The 25,928-nt window shown below is 36.9% G+C and overlaps 1 protein-coding gene across 3 annotated transcripts in view; it reads right to left on the bottom strand.

Annotated features, from left to right (window-relative positions):
* PCCA (propionyl-CoA carboxylase subunit alpha) overlaps nucleotides 1–25,928 on the bottom strand; it is a 510,516-nt gene that overhangs the window by 57,442 nt on the left and 427,146 nt on the right. For 2 of the 3 annotated variants that reach the window (XM_090258653.1, XM_090258655.1), the window contains exon 21: nucleotides 25,648–25,701. The exons of the other annotated variant lie outside the window; for it this stretch is intronic. In XM_090258653.1, the coding sequence (XP_090114779.1) occupies nucleotides 25,648–25,701 (54 nt within the window). The remainder of the gene's footprint in view (nucleotides 1–25,647; nucleotides 25,702–25,928) is intronic. 3 annotated transcript variants of the gene reach the window in all.

Below are 25,928 nucleotides of genomic sequence, written 5' to 3'. Positions count from 1 at the left end.
TAGGCAACAAAAGGAAATTTCCCAGTAATGTGCAAAAAATATTATTAGTCGCTTTAAATCTAAAAATGGTATGATGGCTATTAAAAAATTATAGAAACAGCATTAACTCTCTCTTCAATGCTAATTATTCCTTTTTTCCCTTTATGTAATGACCTTCCTGCACAGTATGTGTTCTCATTTAAAAAAAATAAAGCTAAGGGAATGAAAGGAACTGCTTGCTTAATATCAAAAACATTGGATTTGAGGAAGGAACAACAATGTAATAGAAAATATACAATAATTAAACTATGTGGTTTGTTGTTTATTAGGGTTACATTTGTTTTAAAAAAAATGAAACACAACTAATACATAGTTTTGGCTACTTCTGCATTAATTATGAGTTCTAAGGAAAAGGAAAAATCCTACATAGAGAGTATTTAAAAATGAGTCATTTCTTTACATCCATTAGGTGGCTAGATTAGAAAGACACTGGATGTTAACTAGACTTACTGTGGTGATCGTTTCGCAATATATACAAATATCAAATTATTATGTTGTACACCTGAAATTCATATATGTCAATTATACCCCCAATTTTAAAAAAAGATAATAACATGTGGACGAAGATGTATAGAAACTAAATCACTCACACGTTGCTGAGTAGGAATGTAAAATAGTGTAGTTGCTTTGGAAAACAATGTGGAAGTTCCTCAGAGTGGCCATATGACTCAGAAATTTTACTTGTAGGTATACACTCAAGAATAAAGAAAACACATGCCCACACAAAAACATACACAAGAATGTTCACAGCAGCATTATTTATAATAGCTAAAAAGACAGAAACAACTCAGATGTCTACAGTGAAGAATGGGTAAACAAATGGTAGCATATCCATATAATAAATTAAGATTTTGGGAGGGAAAAAGTGAATGAAATACTGTTGCTAGGAAATGGATGAAACTTTGAACACATCATGCTAAGTGAAAGAAGCCAGTCATACAAGATCACATATTGTGTTTGTTTTTCTATGAAATGTTCAGAACAAGCATATATATAAAGACAGAAAGTAGATTAGTGGCTGGTAGAATTGAAGGAAAATGGGGAGTGACTGCTAATGGGTACAAGGCTTCTCTTTGAGGGCAAGTGATGGAAATGCTCTAAAACGTATTGTTGTGATGGTTGCACAACTCTGGACTGAAAAACCATTGAATTGTGAACTTTGAGTGGGTGACCTGTATAGAATGTGAAGTATATCTCAATAAAATTGCTTTATGAAAAGGCCTGAGAGGCAGCCATTTGCTAATTCTCTATGAATCAAGCAGTTAAAGTATTCTAGCCACAGGCAAAGGTAAAAATGGACTCTCAAGAGAAGATGATAGTAAATATGCAAAAATATCTACAAGGATAGTAACAGAAATAGTAGTATTGCAATAAATTTAATGAAATTGCTTCCAAGAGCTAATACTCAGAATTATACAGTAGGCAGGATGCTGATTATTTCAGTCAAAAATAACTACTTTTTACATACATAAAAGAAATATGTGAGTCTTTAACTTAGAAATTGCACTTAAAAGTCAAATTAACTTATTTGCATTTGAAATTGAAGAACAAAAGAGGTTTGCTTTCAAACAGTTTTGATCTATTTTAGACAGATATTTATTAAATACCTATTAAAAAGCTTTAGCTTGAAATAATACCATAGATACAAGAAAGAACAAATATGAGCAAATCAATTCTATACCTTCTGTGCAATAAAACTCCCTTCTCCAGGGCAGGTGGTACAGAAAACTCTACCCCAGAGGTTGATCAAAATTCCCTTAGAACAACTGAAAAGCACCTTCATCTCCCTCCACCCTGGAACCACAAAAAATGTCACAGTAAGCAGAACATATAATCTTGATTATTAGCACTGAGCCTGTAGCAGCACAATGTGCTGTCTCAGGAAATTAACTGACAGGACACAGTATCATTGTGTGATAAGCCAGTGCTGTCTCCCCAAATGAGACTGAAAAACTCAAAGAAATCAAAAGATAGACAATGATAATAAGTTGTTTGTGTGATGTTTTGCTACTGTTGTGAAGCAAACTGAACATTGTGACAAAGGTAATCATTCTCAGAGCAGGATGGTGCTGGGAAAGACCCTAGGATAACTGACCCCAACCTTTCATTTTACAACAAAGAAGACAGGGGTTTCAGAAGGTCACACCACCAGTTTAAAGCATTACTGGGACTAGAAATGAGATCTTCCTGGGCTCTTGTGACAAAATATTTTTTCTGTCTGTGTATATGTCCTACAGAGATGTTACCTACGAAATGGAAAATCTTAGGAACTTTTGAGAGCTATACTTGTAAAGATTTCACATAGATGTGCTATATAACCACCTGTGAAAGTTCATAACCAAAGAATTCGGAGACACTGAAAATTCCAATCGAAGTGATCTGCATGTCAGCCTAAGGGAAGCAGGACTATAGTTCTATGTAGTTTAGGTCCATACCTATAGATTAGGTAGTTGCAGCCTGATCAACTGCATGAGTCCTTTCTGAGGGAAGATGAACTAAGGCATAGAAAGGGAAGGCAAGGAGGTAGACACTGGAGGGTTTTCTTACTGAAGGTTAGAAGTGATTCACCAGGTTTCAGCATAGCATAGCTACTAGGTTTCCCAGTGTGCTGATTACCCTGTAAACCAGACTAGTTTTGAAATTATTTTGACTAACTAGCGTCCTAATTTTTCTGATACCAGTAGTCAGCCAATGTTCTGGAGAGAAGAAAAAGAGTTGGTCACTGGAAGAAATATTCCTCACCTCAAATTAATAAATGCACACTCTGGTTTAGATGACAGCCTATGAGTTTAGTTACTATCCATCAGTTCCCTTGGATCTGATTATGTCTAGGTTATCTGGGTGTTAATAATATTTTTCTTTAAATTTTATATATGTTATAATGTTTTGACATTTTGGCGGCCTTATAGAACTGGGAAAAGACTGCTTCTCCCAGGGCTTCTAAAGATAAGGAAGAATTTACTTGGGAGCATGCCTTTAATATTCAACTCACATATCAAGCCATTATTTCCTTTGCCTTAAATCTTCTCAGGGCCAGGTACCAGACAACTAGAGACCTTCCCTATAGGCCAAAGCCCACCAACATTATTCAAACTTGACAATCCTAAATTGTTTACCCTACCTTGCCTTTCTTTCAGGAACCCCAAATAAAACGACTGCCTATGTTTTTGTCTTGCTCCTTTTTGCCTCCTGACCAGCTGTGATGCTCTCCCAATGGCCCTGCATAGTATGTGGTGCCCCCTTTCCTTGGGAAATGGAAGCAATTTTTTTCAGTGGCATTAACCTATCCATGTTGGCACTCAGTCACCTCCATAAATTTCAGAACATTTCAGAACACTTTGTAAAGTCAAGACGACATCTGCAGACTTCACAGTGGGGGATCACTTAGGGAGGGAGGTCAGGAAGCTGCTACCTGGGCACCGCTCTTATCTCCTCATAACCCTGCCTTCAAACCACGAGAGCTGTTGGATGATACAGACTTTATCAAAAGCTCAGAGGTGCTATGTGCACACATGGAACGTGCATTTCTATAGGTTTAAATAAACTGATACAATAACATCTAATTGATTTTTTACTCTGAGTAGCTGTGGCATTAACAGAGATAATCCAACAAGAGAACCCTATTGATGAGCAAGCTTGAACTGTAAAAGATTGTTCTTTTTCAAAAGAAATTTAGATACAATCAATAATATAAAAAACAACATCAAAGAAAATCCTTTGGATTTTAACTGCAAATACTGATTAAGGGAAATTTTCACTTATAGGAATGATATGTTGGTCAAAATTTTGTAAAGACTCAAATGCACACTCAGAGAGTCATCAATATTAGGATAAAATAATAAAACTACATACTTGATATATATGTACATGAGGCCCACCCAGTTCTTTCAATTTACAAATCAAGAGGGGTAAGATAATCTAGAATGAACAGAGTGGAATAGCTGTGGACTATTTACGCACAGCACATGTAAGAGTAAGTTTGTAGAGTATTTTTGGAGATACTCACAGATATTTATGTGCCTATCCATTATTATTATCTAGACCCAGAATCTCCACTTCAGCACTCTTAACATTTTAGGTTGGATAATTCTTTGGTAGGGGGCTGTTTTGTTTGAGACTATACAAAAGCATCCCTGGTGATGCCTGCCATAAATTAAAAAAGGAAATCTACCTACTAGATTTAGGTAGCGAACCACCACTTGTAACAACGAAATGTTTCCAGACATTGCCAAATGCCTGGGGGGGCAAAATAACCCAGGCTGAGAACTACTGGTCTAGACTTGCATTACTGCAAAATACTTCCCAGCATTTATTTTTCAAAAAGTACCTGTGTTATTGCTAATATCTATCAAGGGGGCTCAAAGTTTGGTTGAATAAAATGGTGGAGGGTACAGAGAAGGGATTCAAATACTTAAGTAAGAACAATTAATTTTTCAAAACACACTTTAACATATATTCTATACCTTGATCACCTTAAATACTAGCTAAGGTTATCTTACATTCTAATTGAGAGGAAAAGCTTTAAATCAAGTATACTGAATTGCAATTTTAATGTATTTTTCATGGGGATATACAACAATTATTTGGATAAATATTATTACCTTCGCAAAAACAAAAACAAAAACATAACAGAAGTAATTTACATGGGAAAGCAGAGGAACCCAAGTCTTCAGCATTCTACCCTGTTTAGTGGCTAGGCTCTAAGTTCAAGCACAAAAGAGGAGGGTAAATCCTCTCCCCTGGCCAGCTGCTCTCTACCAGGCAGACAGTGCTAATAAGGACATGGAAAGTGCTAATGAAAGACCTAGATCACAATCACCCAGAAGCTAGTGTGAAGGAAGCCAAGGTGTGTCCTTAGATCTTAGCGTGAATCCTGTGGCTATTCTTAGCATATGAGCTGCTCTGACAAATCACTTGATTTCTTTCAGTTTACAACAGAGGCATTATATCATCTGTAAAATGGGGGTTCTGCTGATGATCTTGAATGGTTGTGAGAACTACATGAGGTGACGAGCATAAAGAATTGGGCACACTAGGTACTCAGTATTGTCTCCTTGGCCACCATTTTAAAGGCTGGTTCACTTAGTAGTTGGGACAGGATAGGGGTGGCGCAGGCTCTGGGACATGGAAGAATCTAAGAGGAGCAGTTACAACTTACACACTATTTCCCTACCCTTAAATTAGGCACAGGTTCTATTTCAAACAAAGGCACTTAACAGTTTCAGTGTCCCTGATGCTTGGTAATTAACACTACCTTAGTAATTACCTTAGCTGTGCCCCACAATCTTGAGAATTTACACCATACAAAACATGCTGGCTGGGGAACACTATCTCTCTGAATACATACCTGAGATACTGACTCTGACTCTTGAATGTCTTTCCAGATATTCTGCCATATACTTCTCATGCACAAGGGGAAAGTGTCACAAAATATTAAGGAGCTATACAATTAAGAGCTAGCTGGAGGCCTTGGCCAGATGGCTCAGTTGGTTGGAGTGTCATCCCATAACCAAAAGGTTGCAGGTTCAGTCCCCAGACAAGGCACATATAGGAGGCAACTGATCAATGTTTCTCCCTCTCTCTCATATTCATTCTCTCTCATTCTCATTCTCATTCTCTTTCTCGCATTCTCTCTCTCTCTCTCTCTCTCTCTCTCTCTCTCTCTCTGTCTCTCTCCCTCTCCCTTCCCCTTCCTCTCTCTCTCAAATGAATAAAACCATATCCTTGGCTGAAGATTGAAAAAAAAAAAAAAACTAGCTGGGAAAGAACAGGAAAATACTTCTTTGCAGATGCCATTGTGACATGATGCTTGTAACATACTCTTATTTGATACAGCTCACCAGGGACAGGACTTCTACAAAATTAAGAACCAAATAAAAAGCAGCAGCTTCTGAGATAAGGTATTAATTGTACACTGTAGCTATTGACTCCAGGATGCGATGGTCTTTGGCAAACAGTAGTAGTACAGCTATTTCAATGGTAAAAAGGATCCAAATAAACAGGATGCAATAGCCCTAAATTTCCTGAATGGCTGTCCATGACAGACTTAATTTACAATACAATAGAGCAAGACTAATCAAGAGTAACCTTTACATACGCCCACACAGCCAACTGTTAAACATGTTCCTAAAGCAAGTCAATCATGAGGCTGGCTAAAATTTTTTTCTCTGCACAAGGCATTTGAGTAGGTCATGATGTGTATAAGACCTTGTAAGCTTCAGGTGACTGAGAAGTATCAATGTGATATAGATATTTCATCTCTAGAAGCTTATACTTATTAGTGATGTGGTAAAGAAAAATCTGAAACCCCAACTATTACATTCAACTAAGCCAGTGGTTCTCAACTGCGGGTGATGGCCCCTCCCCACTCCTGCAGCAATTCAGCAATGTGTGGAGACAATTTTGGTTGTTGCATCTGGAGAAATGTTTTGGAATCTTGTAAAGGCCAGGGACACTGCTAAGCATTTCATAATGCACAGAGCAGTCTCCTACAGCAATGAATTATCCAGTTCAAAATAATCATTATTGCCTAGGTTGAGAAATCCCACTTTAAGCCAAAAATAAAAATTATTACTGTCCTGTGATGTAAAACTTCAAGCAATTCACACTAAATCTGTGCAGTTGATAAGTAAACTTAAAAGATACTGTTGGGAGATCCAAGATGGCGGAGGAGTAGCTGGAAGCTCACTAACCTCCTCCCAAGACCAATCGGTATTTACAATTTAACTGTGGAGAAATCATTTGGAATAACCAACTGAACACTAGCTGGAGAGAAGTCTTATAACCACAGAGAGACAAAAAAGGCCGCTTCAATGTGACCGGTAGGAAGTGTGGAGACATGAAAAGGCTGGCTGGGCTACCATGGGTGGCAGCTGAAGGGACTGAGAAACAGCTCAGCAGCCAGGTGTTCCCCCAGAGAGGGGAAGGGTCTAAATCTCCAGCGGGACTTACCAGCCTACAGCAACAGAGCAGAAAGTAAAATAGCATCCAGCTGTGAAAAGCAAAAAACACAGGGTTTTTTTCAGGCCTGAAAGGAAGAGCTGGAGAGAAAGAGCTCTTAAGCGGATTCACATACGAAAATATTTTGGCACCCACTTACCCTGGGCTCAAGCAGAGGGAGGGCAGAGAGGACTGGAGAGGCTTGAGGAGAGTTTGGAGTGGTAGCTTTGAGGGGAGAACCGAGGGGGTGGCAGGCTGGGTCCCAGTGCTGACTCATTCCCTGTGCTGACCACATGGTGGGACACAAAACAAGCTTCAACAAATTCAAGAACATTAAAATTATGTCAAGCATCTTCTCAGATCACAATGGCTTGAAACTGGAAATTAACCTCAAGGAAAAATTCAAAAACATTCAAATTCACGGAGAATGAATATATGCTATTAAATAATGAATGAGTTAACAGGGACACCAAGGAAGAAATCAAAAAGTTTCTGGAAACAAATGATAATGAACACACAACAACCCAAAATCTATGGGATATAGCAAAAGCAGTCCTGAAAGGAAAGTTCATAGCAATACAGGTCTACCTAAAAAAGACAGAAGAATCTCTAATAAAAAACCTAACCCTACAGCTACAAGAACTAGAGAAACAACAATAAACAAAGCCCAGAGCAAATAGAAGGAAGGAAATCATTAAGATCAGAGCAGAATTAAATGACACAGAGACTAAACAAACAATTCAAAAAATCAATAAAAACAGGAGCTGGTTCTCTGAAAAGATAAACAAAATCGACAAGCCTTTTGCCAGGCTCATCGAGAAAAAAAGAGAGAGGACCCAAATAAATAGAATCTGAAACGAAAGAGGAAAAATCACAACCGATACCTCAGAAATACAAAGGATTGTAAGAAATTATTATGAACAACTGTATCACAAGAAATGTGACAACCTAGATGAAATGGACAAATTTCTAGAAACATATAATCTTCCAAAACTGAGTCAAGAAAAAGCAGAAAGCCTGAAAGACCAATAACAACTAGTGAAATTGAAGCAGTCATCAAAAAACTCCCAGCACACCAAAGTCCTGGACCGGATGGCTTCACAGGTGAATTTTACAAAATGTTTAGGAAAGAACTAACTCCTATCCTTTTCAAACTATTCCAAAAAATCCAAGAAGAGGGAAGACTCCTAAACTCTTTCTATGAAGCCAGTATTACTCTAATTCCAAAACCAGGTCAAGATACAGCAAAGAAAGAAAACTACTGGCCAATATCGCTGATGAACATAGATGCTAAAATCCTCAACAAAATATTGGCAAACAGGATCCAGAAATACATTAAAAAGATCATACACCACGATCAAGTGGGATTCATCCCAGGGATGCAATTATGGTTTAATATTCACAAATCAATAAATATAATACATCAACTAAACAAAATGAAAGACAAAAATCACATGATCATATCAATAGAGGCAGAAAAAGCATTTGGTAAAGTACAACATCCATTTTTGATGAAAACACTCAGCAAAATGGGAACAGAGGGAGTATACCTCAACATAATAAAGGCCATATATGAGAAACTTGAAGCCAATATCATACTTAATGGGCAAAAACTGAAAGCATTTCCCCTGAGTTCAGGAACAAGACAAGGTTGTCCACTCCCCCCACTCCTATTCAACATAGTCTTGGAAATTCTAGCCACAGAAGTCATACAAGAAAGAGAAATGAAAGGCATCCAAATTGGAAAGAAGAAAGTGAAACTGTCATTATTTGCAGATGACATGATAGTGTACATAGAAAACCCTATAGGCTCCACCAAAAAAGTACTTGACCTAATAAGTAAATTTGGCAAAATAGCAGGGTACAAAGTCAGTATTCAGAAACTGAAGGCATTTCTGTATAGCAACAATAAAATATCAGAGATAAAAACTGGAAACATCCCATTTACTATAGCAACAAGAAAAATAAAGTACCTAGGAATAAACTTAGCCAAGGAGGTAAAAGACCTATACTCAGAAAACTACATAACACTAAAGAAAGAAATTAAGGAAGATACAAACAAATGGAAGCATATACCATGTTCATGGGTGGGAAGAATCAATATCATTAAAATGTCCATACTACCCAAAGCAATTTATAGATTCAATGCAATCCTATTAAGATACCAATGACATATTTCACAGACCTAGAACAAATACTTCAAAAATTTATATGGAACCAAAAAAGGCCTCAAATAGCCACAGCAATCTTGAGGAAGAACACAGTAGGAGGAATCACAATACCTGATACCAAACTATACTACAAGGCCACGGTAATCAAAACAGTCTGGTACTGGCATAAGAACAGACATATAGATCAATGGAACAGAATAGAGAGCTCAGAAATAAACTCAGGTCTATATGGTCAACTCATATTTGACAAAGGGGGAAGAACATAAAATGGAGTGAAAAGAGCCACTTCAACAAATGGTGTTGGGAGAACTGGACAGGGACATGCAAAAAAAATAAAACAAGACCACCAACTTACACCATACAGGAGAATAAACTCAAGATGGATCAAAGACTTAAATGTAAGCTGTGACACCATAAAAGTCTTAGAGGAAAACAGGCAGGACAATTTCAGATATCTAACGTAGCAATATTTTCACTGGTACATCTTTTAAGGCAGTGGTTCTCAACCTTCCTAAAGTCGCGACGCTTTAACACATTCCTCATGTTGTGGTGACCCTCAACCATAACTAAAGCATAATGATTAATCACAAAAACAATATATAGTTATATATGTGTTTTCCGATGGCCTTAGGCAACCCCTGTAAAAGGGTCGTTTGACCCCCAAAGGGTCGCAACCCACTGGTTGAGAACCGCTGTCCTAAGGCAAGGGAAATAAAGGAAAGAATAAACAAATGGGACTACATCAAACTAAAGAGTTTCTGCTCAGCAAAAGAAAACATCAGCAAGAGGAAAAGGGAACCAACCATATGGGAAAATGTATTTGCCAATGATACCTCAGACAAGGGACTGATCTCCAGAATATATAAAGAACTTATATGACTCAACCCCAAGAAGACAGACAATCCAATTAAGTGGGCAAAGGACCTGAACAAACACTTCTCCAAAGAGGACATATAGAGGGTCCATAGGCATATGAAAGAAAGCTCAACATCACTAGCCATAAGAATGATGCATAGAAAAACCACAATGAGATACCACTTCACACTGGTCAGAATGGCCGTCATTAACAAATCAACAAACAACATGTGCTGGCCAGGATGCAGAGAAAAAGGAACCATAGTGCACTGCTGGTGGGAATGCAGACTGCTGCAGTCAGTATGGAAAATAGTATGGAATTTCCTCAAAAAACTAAAAATCGAACTGCCTTTTGAACCAGCAATTCCATTGCTAGGATTATATCCAAAGAATTCTGAAACACCAATTTGAAAGAATCTATGCACTCCTATGTTCATAGCAGCACTATTTACATTAGCCAAGTGCTGGAAACAACCTAAGTGCCCGTCTGTAGATGACTGGATAAAACAACTGTGGTACATTTACGCAATGAAGTACTACGTAGCAGAAAGAAAGAAGGAACTTCTACCATTTGCAACAACATGGATGGAACTAGAGAGAATTATGCTTAGCAAAATAAGCCAGGCAGTGAAAGAAAAATACCTTATGCTATCACCTATTACAGGAGACTAATGAACAACACATACAAACAAGCAAAATTGAACCAGAGTTATGTAAACAAGGAGTAGACTAACAGTGACAAGGGGAGAGGGAGAGAAGGGGTAAGAAGGGTAAGGGTCTAGTCAAAGAACAAGTATAAATGACCCATGGACATGAACAACTGGGTGGGGACTTACTGTGGGAGAAGGGGTGGGCAGGGTGCAGGGAAGCGATAGGGAAAAAGTTGGACAAGTGTAATAGAAAAACAAACAAAAATTTTTAGTGGGGGAAAAAAGTGAAAGCAAAATAAATTAATAATTGAGTCAGCAATGCCCCCCTCCCCCACAAACCATCACATGTAGGAAAGTAAACAAAATAAAATATAAAAAATGGAAATGCAATTTTAGTGAATATTAGAAGGACATGGATTTTCCTTCACATTGTATATATTTTTCCCTACCTGATCCCTCCAGAATTTGGCATTCTGAAGAAGTAATGACAAAAGGTTTTTTGCATAAAACTAGTAAGACCAGTTGTTAATAGAGGTTTTGTTGACCAAGACTTTGTGACTGGAATGTCATGCCCAAAGGAGACATGCTTGTGCTCTGGTTGTTACCAAAAAACTCTGAGGAACTAGGATTGACTTTCAAAGGTAATAAAAGTCCACGAGAAAAAAGGCCTGGTACCTAGGCTGGTTGTGCGGTCCATGGTAATCTTTCCAGGGAAGAAAAAAAGGTTGCTTTCCCAAAAGATGGCTAGAATGGACCTTAAGGCACAATGGAAAACCTGAAGGACTTGGAAAAGACACGTGTTTACAGGCAAGGTTGAATGGCAGGTGTGTGGCTCAGTTTCTGTGCCCTGAAGGGCAGACTGAAGGTCACCCTAAAGGTTCCTTGTGTAAGTTCCAGCAAAGCAGACTTAAAGATCATAAGTGATCATTTGCTGCTCTTGTTGTGTTTATGCAAATGAACAGTATAAATTAAAACTGGACTTAATGCAGTCCCTTTAATGACAAGGAGGGTAATCTTAGGGAGAAAAATTGTGGTTCAAGGAAAATCACAATGCTCAGTGGTGGACTATAAAGTAGTGTAGCTAACTGTCTTTAAGTTTATTATCATTCCAAGTTTGTTTTCATTTGAAAGTTAAACTAGGTCTGTGGCATCATCAAAGATGCTTAATTTACAGGCAAGAAGAATGTCAAATGCCTTGCAACTGGATGTCTTTCCAATAAGACAGTGTTGCAGATTTAGGTTTGTGGGTTATGTTGAATAAATTAACATGTGTTTTCTGTTTTCAAAGGGCATAAGCCTAGGATCTCATTACCTGAGTGACTGTCTGTAGGCATAGGCCTCACTTAATCCTGTCTGCATTGCTCCCTCCTGAGACTGAATGGTTTGGCTGAACTAAGTGGCTGGGTTGGTGAAGCATGGGGTAGTCTGTGGGCTTCACTTTAAAACTGGTTTCTCTTTTCTATCCTAATGGCTTGGACAGAAAGGGCCCAGAGTTCTGAGAGTAGGGAAACCTAAAATATTCCCCTCAGCCCAAATTAAATATAGTGGGCAAAAGAGTTTTGGACAAGTGTGACGTGCCTGGCACACCTTCCTCCAAAGAAGCCCCTTTTTTCCCTAATGTGGGACATTGAAAAATTAATCCCTGCCTTTTGTCATCTAGTGGTTATGGGTTGAATGATGCCTTTTAACCCTGTTGCCAAATCTGTTGCCCCCAGAATACAACAAGGATGCCAGCCTGTTAAACGAAGCACGCCATTGTCTGGGGACAGCCAACTGACCTGGAGTCTGCAAGATCCTTCCTCATTGGGAAGGCCTCTCTCCCCTCCACACTCCCACTCTTATTAGGGATTTGTGGATCCAAGGGTAGGTACGACGACAACCATTCCCAGCTTGAAGCAGCTAAAGGAGCAGGAGACCTTCGCCCATTGTCCTTTATAAGATTACAAAGGTTCTTAAGTCTGAGAGGGAGGGATTAGTTTTTTTTATTGTTATAAAAATCAATTAATTAATTATTTTTTAAAAAGGATAATATAGGAAAAGATGAAGCCAGAGAACTTGTATGCATGACCCATGGACATGAACTAAGGGGGGTGGGATTGCTTGGGGAAAGGGGGTACTGGGCAGAGGGGAGTAAAGGGGAAAAAATTGGAACTATTGTAACAATATAATCAATAAAATATACTATAAAAAAAGATACTGTTGATGATACTATGGATTTAATTATACTTTATGTCCTATCATGTCTCTCCCTGGTTAAAAAAAATTATGTATTATAAACACTTACAACCACCAATTAATTAGTGCAAATAATTAAATGCTTGTCCTATCCTCTCATTTTAACAATAATCATCCAGAACATTGTTCCTAGAACTGATTCAACACACCAGTAATGTAATGTGTTTTTTGGTATCCATTTCTTTTTGTTTTTTAATGCCATGATTAAGAAGCTTTATCAAATAGTTATATGGACATAAATGTTTGCCCTTTTTAAAATATATTTTATTGATTATACTATTATAGTTGTTCCAATTTCCCCTCCTTTGCCCACCTCCACCTGGTATCCCCCTTCTCTCCAGCAATTGCTCCCTACTCTTAGTCATGTCCAGGGGGCATGCATATAAGTTCTTTCATTTCTCTATTTCCTATACTATATTTGACATCCCCCTGTTATTTTGTACCTACCAATTATGCTTCTTAATTCCTGTACATTTTCCCCCATTCTCCCCCTTCAAATGACCTCCATACCTATGATTCTATTCCTATTCTTGTTGTTTGCTTACTTTGTTTAGATTCAGTTGTTGTGAATTTATTGCCTTTTTAATGTTCATAATTTTGATCTTCTTTTTCTTAAACGTGTCCCTTTAACATTTCATGTAATAATGGCTTGGTAATGATGAACTTCTTTAGCTTTACCTTGTCTGGGAAGCACTTTATCTGTCCTTCCATTCTCAATGATAGCTTTGTAGGATAGAGTAATCTTGGTTGAAAGCCCTTGCTTTTCATTACCTGAATACTTCTTGCCTGTCCCTTCTTGATTGCAAATTTCCTTTTGAGAAATCAGCTGACAGTCTTATAGGCACCCCTTTGTATGTAACTCTCTGCTTTTCTCTCGCTGCTTTTAAGATTCTCTCTTTATCTTTAACCTTTGGCATTTTAATTATGATGTGTCTTAGTGTGTTCCTCTTTGGGTTTAACTTGTTTAGGACTCTGTGCTTCCTGGACTTGTATGTCTATTTCCTTTGCCAAATTAGGGAAGTCTTCTTTCATTATTTTTTCAAATAAATTTTCAATTTCTTGCTCTTCCTCTTCTTCTCTTGGCACCCCTATGATTTGGATGTTGGTACGTTTAAAGTTGTCCCAGAGTCTTCTAAACCTATCCTCGTTTTTTAAACATTTTTTCTTTCTGCTGTTTTGATTGTATGCTTTTTCCTTCTTTGTGTTCCAAATTGTAGATTTGATTCTCAGCTTCATCCTCTCCACTGTTGGTTCCTTGTAGATTTTTTTTTTATTTCACTTAATGTAACCTTCATTTCTTCCCTTACATTATGCCATACTCAATGAGTTCTTTGAGCATCCTGATCACTGTGTTTTGAACACTGCTTCTGATAGGTTGGTTATCTCCATTTCATTAGTTCTTTTTCTGGGGTTTTGTTCTGTTCTTTCATTTGGTCCATCAGCCTCCCTGTGTTTGTTCCTATGTATTAAGTAGAGTTTCTGTAAATGGTGTGGGGTTGAGCCTCAGGTAATCACTAGGGTGGGGCAAACCACTTCACCAGCTTTGTGGCTCTGTGCAAGGAGAGGACTCAGAGAGGGGACAATGCAGCTGTCTGGCTTCTGGAGGCTTGCCCCGTACTTGCCTCATTTCTAATCACTTCACCCACTTTCTGTATGTGACTGGCACCCTTTCAGCTGTTGCCCTGGTGGTGAATCATAGAGTGGGTGGTTTGCATACATTCTAAGTCCATGGGGGCCCTTTAAATGGAGTCTCCTGAAAATCTGGCAGTTTCTTCCACTGCCCCATCCCCCACTTGTTTTTACAGCTAGAAGTTATGGGGATTTATCTTCTCAGTGTTGGAATCCTGGGCTGTTTGGTTTGGCCTGGGGCTGGGATCGCTCGCTCCCAAGGTATCCCTCGCTCCCAAGGTATCTCTACTAATTTTTATCCACCACATGTGTGTGGGACCACCTGTTCACCGTTCCACCACCATCACCATCTCTCTGACCATCTCCATGATTCCACCCCTCCTACCCAACTGGATGAATGTGCCTTCTTTAAAACCTTGATTGTTGTACTTCCATACAGCTCAATTTTCTGACAGTTCTGGTTGGTGTTTGTTTTGAGATATAGTTGTAACTTTCTCCATGGTTGCTTGAGGAGGTGAAGCATGTCTACCTACACTTCCATCTTGACCAGAAGTCTGGCATCCACTCTTAAACTAGATAATAATTCTATATTTAGTACCAAAGTATATTCCAACTCCTAATCCTGGTGTATTTGAAACTGATTTCTTACAAATGCAGATCTGAAGGTTTCACCTCAGACGCAGGGTATCAGCCTCACTGGGAATGAAGCCTGGGAATTTCCATTTTCACAAACTTGCAAGGTGATTCTTATACATGCTCAAGTTTGAGAACCACTGAAAGAATTTTTTCTTCTTCTATGAGATAAAGCTACCATTTACACATCATACTCATCACAAGTTAACTAGCAATAATCAAATAATTTATAGGTACAAAAGATCAGCAATATGTAGTCCTGCACCACAGTGGCCTTAAATGGCCTACCTGACATAATGTCACTTCCAAGCAAGCCTGGTATAGGAAAGAAGGCCTATAAGAACTATCAGAAAATGTCCTCAATCAGAAGTACTTTGTTTTCAAACACAAGACACCTAAGTCTTCCCTGGTCAAGATTGTTTTTGGTAGACTTCTTTCTTCAAGGAAGCAGATATTCTCAAGAATCTTGATACCACAAGGTGCAGGCTTATATGTGTGCTTTATATTTAGCATTCAATGACAAAAATGCATTAAGTGTGGGGTGGGTGAGGTCATAACTATAGGATGAACAAAGATAAGACTTTCCAAATATAAGAGAAATATTTTCCTTATATAAGAGAAATATTTTCCTTATGAATTTTTCTGTAGACTGAACACTAAGCATGATCTCAATGGAGATTACAATTTCAGATGACAGCATGTCTCTAAGCAAGCAAGAAAAAGGAGAGGAAAAAAAAAAAGGCAAAATGAAGCAAAAAGAATGTATTTTCGGGGTGTTATAATAATAGTTAAGCTACCATATGTCAACTGCCTAATATTTTCAGGCATTTTACAAACATTTTCCTATTTAACTCATATCACTTCCATAAAAGCAGATATTCTGCTTACAAGAAAATTATGACCAGAGAAATAACTTGTCCCAGTTCACAAAACTAGTAAAAGTAGGAGATCTGATTCAAATGCAGGGAACCAAGCATTAGAATTTCTTCCTCTACCCCCACTCATCCAATATTCACTAACTTCTGGTAGTGGTTTGTGAACATATAACTCACTAATTGTAAATATTTTAAATTGACATTTCAAATTGTGTGGTGTGTCCAAGTTTTAAAACTTACTCTAAGGTGTTATATAGTGTATTTATCTTAGAAATCAAATGGACACAAATAAGCATCCTAAAACCCTAAAGCATTATACAAATGTAAGGCATTATGTTATTCATTAAAATTAATTTGATTTTGAGGATCTTTGGCAGATGGCAGCAGGATTTTTAGACACTTTGAAATAATTAGTGACACCCTAGGATGCTGTGAAATCATGATTGAGGTTATACTAAATTGACTACCAACAGTCATATATAATATAAATGATTTGGACAATAGATAATGTCATTTTAAATGCTTATATTAGAGAGGTGAGGAGCCTCTCCCTTAGATATAGCCATTTCCCTAGGGTCCATTCTGGGCCTGTCCTTTCCTTCTTCACTATCCCCTTGGGCAATCTCATCTATTGAAGGGCTTCAGACCTCGCCTCTACATGTTGCCAAAGCACCAACTTACATTCTCACCATTAATCTTTTTCCTGATCTTCAGAGTAAAAATTTCCCTTACATCTTAAATGTTTCTCTGACATTTCAAACTTAAAATAGTCAAAAATCCAACTCATTATCTATTCCACCTTTTTCTGACATAATTCCTCTATTCTTCCTGTTTCTTTCCTTGGGTCATTGTATCAGTTAGCACATGTAGAAACCTCAGAATCATCTTTAATTCTACCTCATACATACAACTAGACTGCCAATGCGTAAGAGGAGGCTCTCCCATGTACTCTTTTCTTTATTTGCCTGTTCCCATATGGTCTCTTTAAAATCAAAACAAAACAAACCTCAGGTGATACTGTGACTCTCTTCTAGGGAATAAGGCCAATCTCCTTAGCACGGTCCTGCAACATCTAGTCCTGCCATTCTAGTTTCATCTCTCATGTTGATCTTGCCCACTTACCTACCACCCTCACCAGTCAACCTGTTCTTTCTTGAACATCTGGGCACTCTCATTCCTCTTTACCTTCATTTATTTTATTCCCTTTGCTTTCTCTACCATCATCATAGTTTACAGTTTCTAAAAATAATATCTCAGTGCCTTTGCAGATGCTATCCCCCTCTATCTGAAATGCCTTTTCCTGCTTGTAAACTGTTCCTCTTTAAAGTCTTAGCATGATATATATTTTCATTCATTCATTCATTCATCCATCCATCCATTGGGGAGCTTTCCACAACTTACTCATTTCCTTTCTCCAAGCCCAGAATATTACTTCATACAAACCACTATCACTAATATTTTTATTTCCTTAGTTGACAGTGAGCTCACTGCTGGCAAGAATATCATTTTCCTTTGAACTGCCAGAACTCAATGACTAACACATTACAGATAATCAATCTCTTGTAAGATGTAAGACTACCATCTTACATGTAGTAAGATATAATATACATATAAAGCAGGATATAATGTAAGATTACTACCATGACTACCAATAAATGTTACGCTTTATACTCATTAAAGAAATTTAATGTCTAATAAGATATGAAATGCAGAATCTCAACCAGAGAGCTATATATACCCTAGGGCTTATACTTTATCTATTGATAGTAGTTTTTGTATCAGAAAATGAGAAGGAGTAAAGCTAATTGATCTATAATTTTCTCTGCTACCACACCAGCCTATGCATAACTCATCTTGACACTAACCTGTGTACTCATGATACTGGTTTATCTGCATTTACCCACAGCCAGTATGTTATTTAAGGGCACAGACCAAGTCACATTTATCTAGCATACTTCCAAGGATGTAGTGGAGCCAGCAGTCATGATTTCCTTTAAATTTTTGTTCAAGATGCATTATACACGAGATATTAATAATCACTTGCATATCATACATAGCATGAGAATTTCAAAAAATTAGATAGTAATTTGTTATATCCCAAAAATCTGTTTTTATGTTGATTACATGGTACACAGAACATATTACCATAAAAATAACATTTAAGATTAAGATTGCATTTTAAAGCCCATTTCATAAAATCTTACTTTACCCAAATTTTGTGTATTTAGGGAATGCAGGATAAGATGCTGCAGATTGACTTTTTTCTCAACATTATGAAATATATCTAAAAAACAGAGAGACTTCATCCATCTTGACAAACTGTCTAGCCTGTGGCCACCACCTGCTTTCTATGGCTCGATGGGAAAGGGTCAGAAATAAGAAGAGGTTGACCCAGTTGGGAGGGAGCCCTGTGTATATGGGATGAAAGTAGCCATCTGATGAAGGTTCTGGGGTCCTATGGCAGACACTCTCCATCCTCCTCTCTTCCTCATCCAAAGAAATAGGGACCAGTGCAGGTTGGGTTCAGTGGGCAAGTCCCAAGGGCAATTCAATCAGGTGCTCTGTTAAGAGGTAGGTAAGCCTAAGCCTACACCAGCAGGATTCAGTGTGGCTGCAAAGGCAAGAAATTCCAGTAAGCCATTATGTCACTCCTGCAACCCCACTAATACAGAGAAAAGAGAAAAAGGCAAAGGAACATCAGAGTTGAGTCAGACATGGAAATAGAAGGAATGCTTATGGATTTTAAGGTATAGAATACTGAGGTTCTTTGGAAGTTTATTTTTGGAAAGCAATAACAAGCAAAAATGCATGATATCATTTACTTCTTAAAAGGGTACTGATAAAGAAAAACAATAACAAACCTAGTTCTTTTCACTTTCCAATTATTTGGATTTCAAGCAAATGGGAACTTAACTCTATTAAAATTCAATATCCAAAAGTTAAGTTTTCAGAAGAAGTAGAACTTTTTGATGATGTTTATATGTCTTTACACATCAATGATGCAAAATTTGAGTCCCATAATATCAAATGACAAGACACAGCCCAAGCTTCAGCTCTTGCTAATTAAACGAATCAATTAAGAGACTGCAGTTGCAACTGTGTAGCTGCTGTTCTATGGTAGCAATAACAACTCCACAGGGAGGTCTTTTACTACATTAAAATGCTGTCCTCCACAACTCCATCTGATATTATTAGAAACAGTTATTTGTGTCTTGCTGTCATATTAGTAGCAAAGGCAAATTATGGAAATATGCAGACCAGAATGGTCCCAGTATGAGATCAGGTTGGGTTTTCAGCCTCCAAGGGAACAACTGCTGAAATTCCAAAGTTCCCTAAAGTTCTTTAATGGAACGGATAAATCTATCAGCACAGCATCCATTTACAAACTAGGTAAGGGTCACATATTTACATACTTTCCTGCTAGGCTGATACAATTCAACTAGATGAATTATCATATTAAGTTTACCCTCCTGAGTTAAACTGATGGAGTTCAAAATTGTTTTCGATGGTAGTCATTAATCGCTGTTACTTCGTAAATGCTTACTTTGAAATCTAATTGTGCTAGTGTATCAAGGGTCATATTAATAGCATTCTTAATGGTAAATCTTTGTAAAATATGTTTGTTCTACTAATATTATCACTCAAGCTTTCTAGGCTAATAAGAAATAAAGTATATTCATTATCAATAAAAACTTAATTTAAAATGTACAATTTGAGATTTAAATTAGTTTTAAGAACTAAAGCATGATTTGGTTTCATTAAGCTCTCTCACTAAGCTTCAAAGACATATAATTTGATAGTTCCTCAAGAGTCCTTGGGTAAATGCCAACAGCACAGCTATGAAGAAGCTGATCAATGTAGTCTACGCTTATTTTCTTTTTTGAGCAATATGCATTATTTCTACAAGAAAAGAAAAGAGTCTCACTGAGATACGTTTGCCTTTATAGTACCATTCTTTAAAAAGAATGGTACTTTAAAAATTAAATATAAACAATGGTTACAATTTAAAAAATTGAAATAAAGTGTGACTTTTGCATTCTTAAAATAATAGCAAAATATTCATCCTTATTGTGCAGCATAGTTCAAGTAAGGAATTCTGGTTAAGTAAAACACCGGACCTCTTCCATTTGTGTGTGTGTGGTCTTATATTATACCATCAAATGCATACAAACACAACTTCACCAAAAACATGGAAACAAAACAAAACTCAGAAAACTTACATTTGAAATAGACATCAATTCTGAAAAAAATCTGAAATATGTAGTTTGCCAACTAAGTGTATATCATGAACTAAATGTTTGTGTCCCACAAATTTATATGTTAAAGCCCTAAACCCCTACGTGATGGTATTTGGAGGTGCAGCCTTTGGGGGGTGATTAGGTTTAGATGAGTTCATGAGAGTGGGGCCCTCATAGTGAAACACTACGTCTGTTTTGTGAAGATAATGGCCACAAGATGGCCAACTGCAAGCCGAGAAGAGGGCCCTCACCAAAGATCTGTGATGTCTGTTGTTTAAACCACCCAGTGGGTGGTATTTTGTCATAGCATCCTGAACTAAGATTGCTGTACTCAGCGGTTACTATGAAGAGTTCCCTGGATTACACAGTAAAGCAATTTGTTTTTAAGGCACTCTGATGGTTAACAGCTTGATTTAAAGTCAGAGAGACCTGGCTTTGCATTCTGATTCTACCAGTTATTAGCACAGAATAGTCATTTTACCTCTCTGTGTTCAGTTTTGTGCTCCAAAATTTAGGCTCAGGCTTCATCAGTGTTTCAGCATGTTTTGAGTATGGACTACATAACACCAATCAGATAGGTGATGATAAAATACTTTGAAAAATAAATGGAAGTATACAAATCAGGTATACTATTATATACTTAATAGGGTATATTATTACATACTTACCAAGGAAGAGTGCCCTGTTTATTAAATATATTTTTAAGTAAATTGTCTGAGTTATTTTTTTAACTTTTCATACATGTCAAATATGCTTTTATGCCTATATAGAGTGTGCAATGGATTGAATAGTGTCACCCAAAAATTCACGTCCACTTAGAATTTCAGAATGTGACCTTATTTGAAAATAGTGTCTCCACAGATGTAATTAGTTAACACTAATTACTAATTAGTTAACACTACTTGATGATTTTAAATAAAGTTCAAAGAGCATAACAGAAAGAAGAGACCAGAGTTTTTAAATGTAATGAGATTTGTTTTACTGGAAATGAAAATAACAAACTGACATTTTTAAAAGTTCAGTGTGAGTAAAAATGAATGAAATTATTGTTTGTACCTTCTCTAAGTTGAAATAGTAGCATTTCTGAAACTTTATTGTTACAACAAAAGTACTTTTTTACGTTAAAATTAAACTCTTCTTTGAATACCAAAGGGCATGTTTTTCATATTCAAAAAACCCAACTTATATAGAAAATGCTACATGGATTCTCACCATGACAAATGTGTATTTGGGAAGTCTTACCTTACAATGGGACATGCTTTTACTCCTGACTGGAATCTCATAAACTACATCTGTATAGATAGTTTGGATTGAAGTAGCACACGCCAGCTAGAAATCACTCTACATTTGTTGTAAAAGTCTCGCTATCTCAAAACCTTTTCTTTCCGCCTTCCATATTGATCTAAAATTACTAATAATACGCCCAGAAAAATGTACTGTAACAAATTACACTGGTCATCCAAATTGCTGTGTTGTAGGATTTTAGAGTAATTACACTAGAAATTGATATCCCTTCTCTATATAAAGCGTATAAACAAAATGGACACAGGCCCTCTTTGGGATTTGTTAGTAAGTCGTCGTCGTCGTCGTCGTCGGCAGCCGTCCGTCTCGAGAGACGATGGTGTAGCTTCTTAAGAGTCTATCTGCACCGCCGAGAATGGCTGTGCAGTCCGACTCGGGAGTGACATGGTATCTGTCTCCTCCCGTGTTGAATCGACATCTTGTGATGACGCTGAAGCTACAGAGCCTGGGCAGGGTAATATGGAGGGTCTGCTGTTGCCCATGCAGCAGACCCCCCCTCTCTTCGCAACTGAAGGGTCCAAGGGAAAGACGGAGTCGATACAGCTTGGATTCAGGTGCGCCGCAGGAGTTGCCGGTGTTGACTACAACGTCAAACCGCCTTAGGGACTCCGGCTCCGGATTTTCTGTCGGGGTTTACTCCCTTAGCCTTTCCCCTGAAGAGGTATGCCGCAAGGCAGCGGAGGTTTTTTGGAGTCAGAGTTTTCCTTCTCTGTGTTAGTAAGTAAGCTATCATTTATTAGAGGATGATGGCAGTGTCAGATATATAAACTTCTTTCCTCTTTTTTTATTCAGGTGACATTTTGTTGGCTGTTTAGGTGGTATATGTATGTGTGTGTGATTTTTATAGTATGTTTCAGGTGACTGAAGTAAGGTGGTTTATATACATACATGTATATTTTTCTTCTAGTATATTTTTAGTGCCTAAAGTGGATAAAAGGAAATAAAGGTAAAGGGGATGAGCACTGAGCTGAGAGCTGAGAAATGTTAATACTCTTCTTTGCTCTACCACCAAATAGATGTAAAACCTTGGGTAAAACAAGTTATCTTTTTTTTTTTCACCATCAAACCTTCACAAGTTATCTTTTCTGATGCATAGTTTCATTACCTGAGAAAGAAAGATTAATCTCTAGGGTCCCAACCTTCCCTACACTTTTCTTTTTATTCATTTGTTTCTATATTTGCTTTCTTCACACTTTCTTTTTTACATCTAACACTTTGGTCCCATGCTTGTCAATTTTATTTATTCATTTGACAAAAATATATTGAACGCTTACTATATACTAAAGCCCTATTCTGAGTGCTCGGTGTAGAGTGATGAACAAAACAGACAAAAAGCCCTGCGCTCATGGAGCTTATTTCACTGGGGAAGACAGACAATAAACACATTTTAAAAAGTAAAATATGTCGGCTAATAAAGTATGCTAAATAGTTGGTAATAATTTTAAAGTGTGTGACTAGGAGGAGGTGGCTGATATTATGAAGGCTTGAAGAAATGGAGGGAGCCTACTATGCAGACATCTGAGGGCAGACAGTCAGTCCTAGCAGAGAAAAGGCAAAGTAGGAGACCCTGAGGCGTGTGCCTGACATGTCTGAAGAACAGCAACAAGGCCAACTGACTTAACTTAAAAGGGTTTCTTTACCTGCTATATTAATAATAGATTAGGGAACAGTGGTGGAGGTGGCAAGTCTTTGGCTGCTGCAATAATTAGGATAAGAGATGATGAAGTCAGTGGAAGCGGTGGAAGAAAGACATGAATCAAGAAAACTACAAGGTTTTAGTTCAAGTTGCCGTTTTCTGAGAAAAACATTGCAGATGAAACTGTTTATTCTGTTTCTTGCAGACTGTAGCTACCAAGAACTCAGTTTTTGATACACAAACACTGAATAATCTATTAGAATCCAAGGAGAGATATCAAGTAGCAGAGACAGCTTAAGTGCACTTTCTAGCATGAGCACTTAGGTACAAGAAAACAACCATATAATATAATTCTAGGTAACCATTAAAAAGAAGATCGCCACTTTGATTCTGAGTCAGGACACATGCATAGGTTGTGGGTAAAGTCCTCAGTCAGGGCATGTACAAGAGACGACCGATCAATATTGATCTCCCTCTCTTTTTCCCTCCCTTCCCCTCTCTCCAGAATCAATAAAAGAAAAAGAATTTTTTTTACAAGAAATCAATCTTTTTAAAAAACGACATAGATTTTTATGTAATGAGCTGGGAAAATGTACATCATTTATTGTTGCATGAAAAATTGTAATTTAAATACCTCTAGGGGATAAAATGTGATGGCTAATTTTATGTGTTAACTTGGCCAGGCCACAGTAGCCATATATTTGGCCAAACATTATTCTAAATGTTTCTATGAAGGTATTTTCTAGGTAAGATTAACATTTAAATCAGTGAACTGATTATGGATTACCCTCCATAATAAGAGAGGGCCTCATCCAATCATTTGAAAAAAAAGGACTGACCTCCCAAGCAAGGAGAAATCCTGTAAGTCTTTGGACTTGAACTACAACTCTTCCCTGCCCTGTCCTGGAAGATTTTGGATTTGGCTCCACAATCATGTAAATCAATTCCTCAAAATCAACCATTTCTCTTCTCCTTCCTCCCCTCGCCCCCCTGCCCTGCCCCCCACACATCCTATTGGTTCTGTTTCTTTGGAGAACCCTTACTAATACAATTTCTTAAGATATGCATTTAAATAATATCTAAATTCTACATTTAAAAAGTATGTATTACTTTCTTAATCAGAACAAGAATAATCACAAGTCTTAGATGCAATACTAAAAAGTTACATTACATAAGCAAGAGTATATACATATACCACTATAAATAATCTTCACTACATCTCTACACATATATAAACTATAAATTCACATTATTACTAATATTCTTCCTACCTCAATGGCTGCAAAAATCACTACTTTTCTGAACCAAGCCACAGGCCTCTCCTCTGATATCCTCAATAAACTCAGAGCTCAATATCTAATATAAACTTACAGCCTCAACAAGTTACCCAAAGCACATGAATAGACATTTTAAAGATTATAAATGATACCTAGTAAATTAATACGGAGAAATAGTAATATACAACAGCAATAAACAGACATGTTAATTAAAATAAGGTACTTTTTTAATGGTAAAGTTATTTTGAAAATTATAACTAATACTATTATTAATATATAAAGTTATAAGTAAAAATAAGAACTATAAAGGAAATTTCTTTTCACCAGATAAATATTTTGAAAATTATAACTAATGCCAGTGAGAGTGCAGAATAATATCATATGAGTAGCTTTCAAAAGAGATATAATTGGCAACACGTATATTAACCCATAAAATTATTCAGAGTTTTGACTCAATTTAGAAAAAAATGTATCTTACAAACTTTTGAAAATATTTTATACATATCTGAAAATAATTCAAAATGTCAAAAAAGTGAAATACATGAAATTGTTCATTACAACACCAATCCATGGCAAAAATCAGGGGCAGCTGAAATACCTAAGAGTTGAGATTCATAGAAAGTAAAATCTGTCACATCTACTTATCAGATTGTTAAATACAGGTTCACTAAAAATAATGCTGATATTTTATAACAATATGGGAAATGATTCATAGGATCATAAGTGAAAACAATCAAGATACAAAATTATGATTTAATTTCATTAGAAATGTGGACTTGAAAGGACCTAATAGAGAAAGATAGAAAAAAAACTGAGCAAAAATTCCCACCAAAGTCATTACTTTCAAAAGCATCATATGTTCTTACCTTTGTTATGAAAACAGGGAGAAAATATCCAGTAGAAAAAAGCACTTGAAGTACTCAACAAACCACAAATACTTTTTAAAACTATTTTCTCTAATTAGAAATTGCTAAAAGTATTCTATTATGGAAACTTCTCTATCTCTTTAAAGAACCTATTTTTTTTTATACAAAGAGATGTCATTTAATAGCCAAAACAAAATCTTGATGAAGCCAAGTTCAAACACATGGGCTAAAACTAGTTGAACCTTTTTTTTTCCCTTTAAAAATCAGGAGAATATACAAGGTAATAATTATTTGATACTTACCACTGTACCAAGAAACTGAATGCTCATGTTTCCACCAGCTTCTCGTGAAAGACACTGTGTTGGGGGGGAGGTGAAGAGGTATAAATTAAATTCTCATTCACACAAAAATGTGTGCATGAATGTTCATAGCATTATTCCTAACAGTCACATACTTCATGTCCATCAACTGATAAATGGATAAACAAAATATCAATGCGATATTATTTGCCCATAAAAGAAGTGAAGTACTGATATATGCTACAACAGAAGCCAATCACAAAGAACCACTTTTATGATTCCAT

The sequence above is a fragment of the Furipterus horrens genome, unplaced genomic scaffold, assembly GCF_987537825.1.
Source record: "Furipterus horrens unplaced genomic scaffold, mFurHor1.1.pri manual_scaffold_12, whole genome shotgun sequence".
In the NCBI taxonomy this organism is placed as follows: Eukaryota; Metazoa; Chordata; class Mammalia; order Chiroptera; family Furipteridae; genus Furipterus; species Furipterus horrens.
The sequence above is the reverse complement of the archived record's forward strand: the minus strand, read 5'-3'. Positions and strand labels throughout refer to the sequence as shown.